We start from the raw sequence: 10,000 nt of genomic DNA, 5'->3' as shown, positions 1-10,000 counted from the left end.
CAGAACATTAACAGTAAATCGAGTGCAAGAAAACAAATTGTGTTTATCAGTGTAGTGAAGTAGCGAGTGGTCCGGGGAATACAATCTGGAGCAATGTCAATCTCAGAGCACATTACGAGAGATCTGTGGACACGGCGCATTACTTCAAGTGTGTTTGTTAATGGCGAGGGAGTGCGGAGTGCTTACCAGACCCCACCAGAGCGCATCGGCGTAGGTCTCAAACATCTCATTATCCTCCTTCTCCGCGAGGTACACCAGGAACGAGGCCAGGATCAGACACAAGAAGCCGATGTACCAGGCTGTGATCAGCTCCTGTTGAGGGCGCATACATGCACAGGATCAGTACATATCAAAATCAAGTGTCATACAGTACTTGATGATATTAAATGTCAACAGCCTATGAATGATGAAGTGGCATGTAGTGTAGCTGCATAATATTAACTGTGCTTAAAGAGCCCCTATTATGTATAATATTATAGTATTTCTCACTAAGTGTCCTATTATGCTATTTTAAAGGTTTTGAGTCTCCTATGATTTTACATGCATCCAAGATGCAAAAATGATCTCTTTTCTCACAGTGTCTGAAAAGGTTTGTTTGAAGATTCAGTCTCTCTAAACCCCGCCTCTCTGAGAGCTGCTCTGCTCTGATTGGTCAGACGGCCCAGTCTGTTGTGATTGGTCGACATGAACAACGTGAACCACACTCTTCCAAGCCTCTGTCATTCGCAGCAGCCAACGAAAACCTTAGGGGCTGTTTACACGAAACCATTTTCAACTAAAAACACATGCATTTTGGCCGTTCATTTACACGAAAACGGCGTTTTGGGCGCCTGTAAACGCAAGCTTTTGAAAACGTGTTTCAAAGTGGAAGTTTTTGAAAATGGTCTCTGTGTAAACAACAAAAACACGAATCTCTGAAGACGATGACGTCACGCACATGCTTATTACGTGTTCAGTCTATAGCGTTTCATCGCCATCTACTGGCCTGGCAGCAGAACACAGCGCTTTTAGTCGTTTTCGTGGATCCGTGTGAATGGGTTTCGTTTCGACAATTTTAAGCAGATCGTTATCGTGTAAAAGTACCCTTCGACTGACATTATGCAAATTAATTACAAATCTACGTATGTTCGTGCAGGAACTGAGACTGGAATTACTGGCGACTCGTTAAGAGACAATAACATTTATTTGCACTTCGAACTTTGAAACTTCCCAGACCTTTTACATTCACAAACAGCTGTATTACATACATAAATGACAATCATCGAAAAAGCACTTTAACAATAATAATCATGATGAGAAGACCCGCTATCATGATCAAAATCACAGGCGAACTCCTGAAACAAGCCAAAGTTTTTGCTCTGTCAGCATCTGCGTCTCTTCGACTGCACCTTCAGTGGATGCTGAGAAACGGGACACCACTTCAACACAGAGACTGCAACGTTACGCCACCGCCACTTATTCTAGACTGAAAAGCGCACCGTAAGCGCATTAATCCACTTTCTTGCCCTTGAGAGAGACGTCTCCTGAGGCTGAACTCACGACAGCAACTCAATGAATGACAGGACACTTTAATCAGACTCTCCACTGCAGCTGATCCACTTCACTGCTTCATCTGGGCAGAAACTGACGGTCCAGAGAGAGAGGACTGGACTTCACTTCGTTAGTGGATGCCAGAATAACAACAAAAACATCAAAGAAATGATCGAACATGCATGTAAGACTTTGTATTTGTTCGACTTTGTCAAAAGTTTGGGGTCGGCAAGACTTCTGCTCACCGAGGCTGCAAGAAACATTCATGATGATTATCAGTGTTGAAAACATATTTTTGTGGAAGCCTTGATGCAGTTTCTTTTTCAGGATTCTTTGATGAATAGAAAGTTCAAAAGAACAGCATTTATTTGAAATATAATTTTGTGTTACATTATAAATGTCATTTTTGATCAATGTAATGCGTCCTTGCGGAATACAAGTATTAATTTATATAAAAAAAATCTTACTGACAATGCAATGAATATACAAAAGGAGGAAGTTTTATGTTTGAGAAAGAATTTCCTATCATCAAGTCTTAATTTTTCACACAATGCTAGATGAATAACCTATTTTCCTCTTTCGTTTGATATTCCCGGCATGAATTATTAATCAAACTAATGCTGGTATCTCACAGACGGCTTTCCTTTCCTCATGTCACCCTGCTATCCATGCAACCCCTTTAAAACTCATTTATATTTCAGCATGTTTACTGGCAATGTGCAGTTTATATAAAGCGTCTGTTTGTTCAAGAAACTGTGCTTTTATCACCAGCACAACAGCCGATGTTCCCAGTGTGAACATTACAGAAACATTCCCTCTGGTGCTCTTCGGTCATTTTTTTTATTAAAAAATTTACGTTTTTTTTAATTATTTTTTTAGAATTTATTACTCCACTGGAATGGTACGAAACTTGGTAAAGGTTTTGGCACTTGCTATGGGAACACAAAACAAAATCATGGACATGACTCGAACAGGTTAAATGATCCCGTAAACAATAGTCACACTTGTGCTCCTCGAGGTCAAACATGAGCGCATTGGAAATGAATGCGAGACGAATTTCCTCTAGTGGAAGCGTTTGGTACTGCAGCCAAACTAAATCTTTCTGAAAGCTCATTGTTTGAGATATCAAGCTCAAATTTGGAACACAACTTTGATTTTCTTGCAGTTTTAGAGTAAAACGTGATTTTGAAAATATATATTTCATATAAAAATTGAAAATAGTATTTTTGTGCATTTTTTCATAACAATACATAAAATTCTGTTCCTTTTTTTAAGTTCACTTTTTAAAACTTTTTTCACTTCAGAAATAATTTGCCAAGTGTCGTCTTTGAAAAGAGATCAAACTGAACTCTGTGCATTCAAGATTTACGAGATTTAGTTTAAGTTGGAAATAAAATGTTCAGGTTCATGCTCAAAAAGTGAATAAATGGATTATAAATACAGCGTAAATATAATTTAGTATAAAAAAATCCCCTAAAAATACAAAATGTTAAATAAAAAACATGATCAAACTAAAATATAGTACATTCATTTCATTGACAAAAAAAAAAAAATTCTGTCATTTTTGAGCGACACCGAAGAGCACCAGAGGGTTGAAACATTATTGCGCAGGTCATGCATTAGCTCAAATACTGAGTTCAAACACGTTCACCTCTGACCCAGTTTTTCTCTAACTTGTCACAGTATGATTAAAAGACATATTGCATGATGAAATTCAAAACTCTTGTTACTGTCAGTTCTCAGTCTGTGGCCATGAGCCCTGCACTTACAGCAACAGTGTCTTTCCAAGTGTTATCGATCGCAAACCTCCATCTGACACTTCATCAGGACGTCTCATTACGCTTCTCACTTTGGCCTTTTCCTCCTCTCCTCAAAACATCCACACAGAGCCAAACGACGACCTCTCAAATACACTTGAACAATGAGCAGAACATCTTGGGCTTGACAAATGACACATGACAGAACGACTGCTGAAAAAGCCTCGCAACCAGAAAACCTCTTAAAATCATATCTGGTCTATTTGACATTTTTCTGTAGGACAATTGAAATGGGATTGAGAAATACGTGATTACTTTGCAGTTTAGAAATTGGGTTTGTGTAATGTTGATTCATGCTTCGGCTGTATTGTTTGAGGGCTTCAGAAGAGCTCAAAACATCTGTTTAAAAAGTCAACTAAAAATGCATTTCCATAATGTGACGTGTTTTGCACATGAAGCTTAAAAAGGATGCGTTTTGAATTTAGATGAATGATTACAGTATTTCTCTGGAATAACATGCACTGATGAATCTATGATCAGGAAAGCGAATTAAAGGAGAACTCCGGTCAATTTTAACATTGAGCTCATTTTTTTGTACATTTGGAGTGCTGTCAATACAGAGAACAACGACAAAAATCGAGGTTGCCTACACCGAGTTATTCTATTTTTAAAATTTGCACCCTGTTGACTTCAATGGGGCAAGTTTTAAACCTGCTTTTAGCCTCTTAACATCCTTGATGTGTCATTACAAGTGCACAGGTCATGTGAGTGATTCCTTCGGAGTGAACGCGGGTGAATCTGACTGCAGTATATGTGAAAGATATTAATAAAAATGATGTTATTTCAGCCAGCGCACATACCTGTATTTACATCCTGTTTTGTTGATTGTCGAGTTCACGCGCGTGATCATAGGTAACTAAACCTATGCGTTTGAACTCGACAATCGATTACTGTGGACTTCGACCGAAAACAGGATGTAAATACAGGTATGTGCGCTGGCTGAAATAACATCATTTTTATTAATATCTTTCACATCTACTGCAGTCAGATTCACTCGCGTTCACCCCGAAGGAATCACTCACATGACCTGTGCACTTGTAATGACACATCAAGGATGTTAAGAGGCTAAAAGCAGGTTTAAAACTTGCCCCATTGAAGTCAACAGGGTGCAAATTTTAAAAAGAGGATAACACGGTGTAGGCAACACCTATTTTTGTCGTTGTTCTCTGTACTGACGGCACTCCAAATGTACAAAAAAATGAGCTCAATGTTAAAATTGACCGGAGTTCTCCTTTAAGCAAGTTAATAGTCAATGTTGATGGCATGATATTCTGAGATACTGAGAATCATTGGTAAAAACCAATAGACATTTACTGCCATACAGTATATCTCTTCTCAAAGCACCGATACGCACTGCATTCACTTCTAATAATCGGTGCATAATAAAACCAGATGCATGATTTAAGCTAAAAGAGCTTCAAAATTGCTTTCTCTACAGCCAATAGACTTTTATCGTCCTATATCTCTCCTGAAAGCCCCATAATGAAGATTTCAAACAGACAGTATTTCAACAAGGAGAACGACTGTGAGAATGAGCATCTTGGAAGCGGCACAAAATCACGTGTCTGGTTCCTGAACAGTTTTTCCATGTTTAATTACCTTGCTGTGAGCGTAGACGACAGATCCCAAGAGTTTCCAGGTTCCTCCGCGGCGATCCATGCGGATCATCCGCAGAATCTGAAGGAACCGGAGACTCCTGATGGCGGAGGTGGCGAACACATTCCCCTGCGTTCCAGCGGCCAGAACCGAGATGGAGGCGATCAGAACCATGATGTCTGAGAAACACACACACACACACACACACACACACACACACACACACACACACACAGATGGAGGCGATCAGAACCATGATGTCTGAGAAACACTACAACTGGCAACATCAACTGATGTGATCAAGCTGAATATAGATAGATTAATATGTAAGCTTCGCGTCGGGGTCCTGATCAGCCTGTCGGGGTTGTATTCGCTATAACAACCGCCTCGCTCTACATTATCCCGCTTACTACATGGCTACCTACCAAATAAATCAATAATTTGACACAAAATATTGATTTAAAAAGGAGTTTACTGATTTTAAAACGATTGTATTGCTTGCGCTAAAGAAAATAGTCCGTTCCGTCTCTACGATTAGAATCCTTATTAAGAAATAACAGATCGCATTCTACATTAGAATTCAACCAAGCCATATTAAATATTACATATGTCCGTTCCATCCGTATACTCAGCAGCGGTCTGTTATTAAAAAAAAACGTTCCTTGGGAATCAAAACATAATGCAGGCAAACAATTCCAGACATTTTGGAGTATTTATCTCATTCATGTACAGTAGATACGAACTGTGCTTGTATGACTATAAAATAAACTATAAAATACTGTTAAATACACTTCTTTTTTTTTTTTTACAGAAAAGTGGTGTCATAGGAGTTACTTTGAAAAATGTTCACACACAAACTGCTAGTAAATTTCACAAAAAAATTACAAAGAAACAGCATGGAATTAAACATGAAGGTTTAAAGTGAAAATTGAATGTATTCCAATAATCTTTGTTTTATTTACAACTTTGAATTATTATTATTATTTTTTTTACAGTGTATTTTCCCAGAGAGCAAACTGGACTTTAGATTTACTCACCGATAACGCAAAAAGGTTTCCGTGCGAATTTGAGTCTTCCCCTCCATCCTCTGTAGCGACAGCAACATCCAGCAGACCAGATCCTCACGATATACTCCACTCCGAAAACCACGATGGTTACGATTTCCTACACACACACACACACACACACAAAGTTAGCATGACACTGTGATCAGTCTACATGTTCAATCATCATCAGTGTGATATTGTATACCAGGATGTAAAGCGCGTCTTCTGAGCTCTTCTCATACTCTCTGATAGTGGAGAACACAGACAAAACCAGACAGGAGAAAACCAGCAGAAACCTGAAACGACAAGAGAGAAACCAGTTCACCTGATGTGCATTTGTGTCTGCTTCGTGCAACATGAGACCAGATGCATGCATGAATAAAGTAAACAGAACTGATGTGATGAGCATTATGAATGTCTTTATCTAAAGCTTACACCTTTAGAGATCGAGTGTACAAGTGTAACCTGTCCTTCACAGCCCACATTAAAGGGATGGTCCCCTCCTTACAAACTTTCCAATGCCTCGTTTTATGAGTACAGAACCTATTTGTACGACTGTAGAAGTTTGGTGCCATTCTGGGCATTATTAGTTTGGTAATTTACCAGATACATCCTTGGATCCGTTAGCCCCGGCACTAAACCATCCGGCTGATATCTCTAGATAAGCTCTAACTTTAATAATGTTCAACCAAGGGAAAAAAGGCTTCTGGGGGGAGTTTGGCTCGAGGTCACGGTGCAAAGGACCCTAGGTTGAACCATCCCTTTAAAGCGGGCGATTGCATTGCTGACACTGTTTTTCTCACCATCTGCGGTTCCTCTACAAACTCAATAAGAATCCTGTGGGAAGCTGGACGCTAACCGCGCTAAAGCCACTAATGAGTTACAGCGGGATCTCAGCTACTGTAACACACGCTAGATGTACATGTGTGTACTGACAGAAACATTATAACATCATAACACACTGAACTCAGGCATTAAGTTTGACTACCTAATTTCTTTTAGTAAGTCATAAATGTTACATTTTGGTAGTTTTTTACTCAAAACATGGGATGAAAACTATTTCAGATTCCGTTTGTTTTTACAGTGAAGGCAAATACTAAAATAAATCAAACTAATAAATAACAATAAAAAGTAATAAAACGTAGACGTATAAAAAAAAAAAAAACTAATAAAATGAATAAAACTTTAACTAAATTTAAAGTTAAAACAGTAAATATGAAAGTCCCCCTGTGGTGAAAATCCAGCTTTTAATGTTGTTTATGTGTCTATGTGGTGTTTTTAATATGCTTTAAGTTCATAAGTCGACACCATTGCTGAGTATTTCCTCCTTAAAACTGCAGTGAACCAAAGACAGTCTCAGAAACACGCTTTGAAATCGCTGGTGTTTCTGACGTCACAAACTACCTTGTAACCAATCAGATCAACGTGTGATCGTCAACCAGTGGATCTCTGAGCTAAGTGAGTGAGTGGAGGCGGGGCTCATTTGCATATTCATAGAACCGCGCATACTAAATGAGGCAAGGGTGTCGTGTTACATTCAAGATATTGTAAAGTCATTTTGGTGATCAAAGATGAGTTTTATGGGATAAAATGATTGACTACAGGGGGACTTTAAAAAATATAAAACAAATTTTTTTTTTATATAAAATATAAAAAAGAGTTAACTATTAGATCTAACACAGTTTCATTAGAAAGCACAACACATTAGAAACTGTTAAAGACAAATTATATTAAAATAATATCTTCACACACACACACGATTTGGCACAGGTTTTACGTCAGATGCCCTTTCTCTCACAACCCAGATAAACAAACAAATAAATACAAATATACTATAGTATATATATATATAATATATATAAATAAAGAAAAGAAGAAAGAAAGAAACATAGCTGCAGTAATATGCCACAGTTTGGTACTTTTGTGTATTATTTCCATATATTTCTTTGATCATCTTTGGTGATGCAGTGCAGATCTAGACTTCACTTCTCAACACGAGTCTGTGATAATGGAGGAATCTCATTATCTCTGCAAGGTCACAGTAGAGGTTCATGGAACGGTGAGAATCTAATATTCACACAGATTCAGTAACCGTGATTGATGTTGATATTGATATTGATATTGATGAAAACACGACACTCTTGATTTCTCTGTTTCCACACCAACATCATCTCACTCAGTTTAATCCTGGAGAAAGAGTGTTCAAAACCACCGATCAGACGAGTCTTTCTGTCTCTGCCTCTTTATGGCTATTCTTACACTCACAAACATCTTGCTTAGCAGATTCTTCTAATGAATATCAAGGGGGAACATGAGCTCGAACTGTTGTGTTTAACCAGGATTAATTAGCTGGTGATTAGATGAAAAGAACAAGCAAGACAAGACAAGAACACGCAAGCACACACACACACACACACACACACACACACACACCACACACACACACACACACACACACACACACACACACACACACACACACACACACACCCACACACACACACACACACACACACACACACACACACACAGATACAGAGAAGCCGTGGATAATGTGTGAGGAAGATGAGAACGGAACAGCCAATAAGAGACTTTGCCTGGGAATTAAATCTCTTTTGTCTGTCTTTGTTGCCAGGCAAACTTTTCAATGTACCAATCATATGTTCGCCCAAGAATCAAGGTTATTATTGATGACAAAAACTGAAACCATAAGCTTGAAATGTTAACTTAAACAACATATGAAAAACTTAAACTTATTTTATTTGTGATCACTGTAAAAAATATATATTTGCTGCTTGTTAAATGTACTTAATTAAAATGAGTTAAAGTAACATTAATGGTCAACATTTAGTTTATACTTAATTTAATTGCGTCACATCTACTTACATAAGAAAAACTGAAGTTTACTTAAATTTTTTTTAGTTGAAACTATTAGTTTTATAATACATGTATTAAGCTCATAGTGTATGTTGCTTCACTCACATCATATTACTAAATGTTAGTCAGTTACTGGCCGTCTAATGTACTGACAAACACACTTTACCTCATTTCTTATAGTGTGTCAAAGCTGTTAATTTAGGTCGTTTTTACTCAAAAATTAGGATGAAATCCGCCAAACACACACACACACACACACACACACACACACACACACACACACACACACACACACACACACACACACACACACACACACACACACACACACACACACACACACACACACACACACACACACACACACACACACACACACACACACACACACACACACACACACAGAAACGAACCAGAGAACTGTTCATGGCCTGTGTGTGTGTGTGTGTGTGTGTGTGTGTGTGTGTGTGACGCCATCGATTACTCATGGTGCTCGTGCTGTTGAAAGCGTTTGGATCTTGATTCACACTAAGTTATAACGCCGTGTGCTTATTATGCAGGTTGGATCAGCATTTTATTTTAATTTTAGCATTTTACTCATAATGTTAGTTGAGGTTTGTAGTAGTAGTTTTCTCCATCTTCCTTTTTAATAATTTATTTATGTTTGTCTGCTCACCAGTACTGCATTTACTTGTTCAAAAAATACAGTAAAAATGTTGAAATATTATTATAATGTAAATCATCCGTTTTCTATGTGAATATACAGTAAAGTGTAATTTATTCCTGTGATCAAAGCTGAATGTTCAGCATCATTACTCCAGTCTTCAGTGTCACATGATCCTTCACAAATCACTCTAATATGAGGATTTGATGCTTTCACAATATTACAGTTTTTTTTTTTACTGTATTTTTGAGTCCAAACTTTTGTAGTGTACGTATATGCCAACTGGAATTATAGTACATATATCATAATTCCTTATTTTTTACCTCAGTGTAACTGTAACGCTCAAGTTTATAAACACCAAAAGATGTTGTTGGCATGTAAATCTGAGGATCATATGTGCACATTTTTGGCATCAATAAGTCATATTTGAGTCATTCTTCCAGTGTAGTTTTGGAGTTTTTAGTTCTGAA

At 37.8% G+C, this 10,000-nt stretch overlaps 1 protein-coding gene across 2 annotated transcripts in view; it reads right to left on the bottom strand.

Annotated features, from left to right (window-relative positions):
• The window catches only part of kcnq2b (potassium voltage-gated channel, KQT-like subfamily, member 2b), a gene marked incomplete at its 5' end in the record, with an annotated part of 56,443 nt that overhangs the window by 26,755 nt on the left and 19,688 nt on the right, over nucleotides 1–10,000 (bottom strand). For both annotated transcript variants that reach the window (XM_084425681.1, XM_084425682.1), the window contains 4 exons: nucleotides 187–312; nucleotides 4,947–5,122; nucleotides 5,981–6,107; nucleotides 6,195–6,285. In XM_084425681.1, coding sequence (XP_084281807.1) covers nucleotides 187–312; nucleotides 4,947–5,122; nucleotides 5,981–6,107; nucleotides 6,195–6,285 — 520 coding nt within the window. The remainder of the gene's footprint in view (nucleotides 1–186; nucleotides 313–4,946; nucleotides 5,123–5,980; nucleotides 6,108–6,194; nucleotides 6,286–10,000) is intronic.

The sequence above is a fragment of the Rutilus rutilus genome, assembly GCF_951802725.1.
Source record: "Rutilus rutilus genome assembly, chromosome: 12".
NCBI lineage: Eukaryota > Metazoa > Chordata > Actinopteri > Cypriniformes > Leuciscidae > Rutilus > Rutilus rutilus.
The sequence above is the reverse complement of the archived record's forward strand: the minus strand, read 5'-3'. Positions and strand labels throughout refer to the sequence as shown.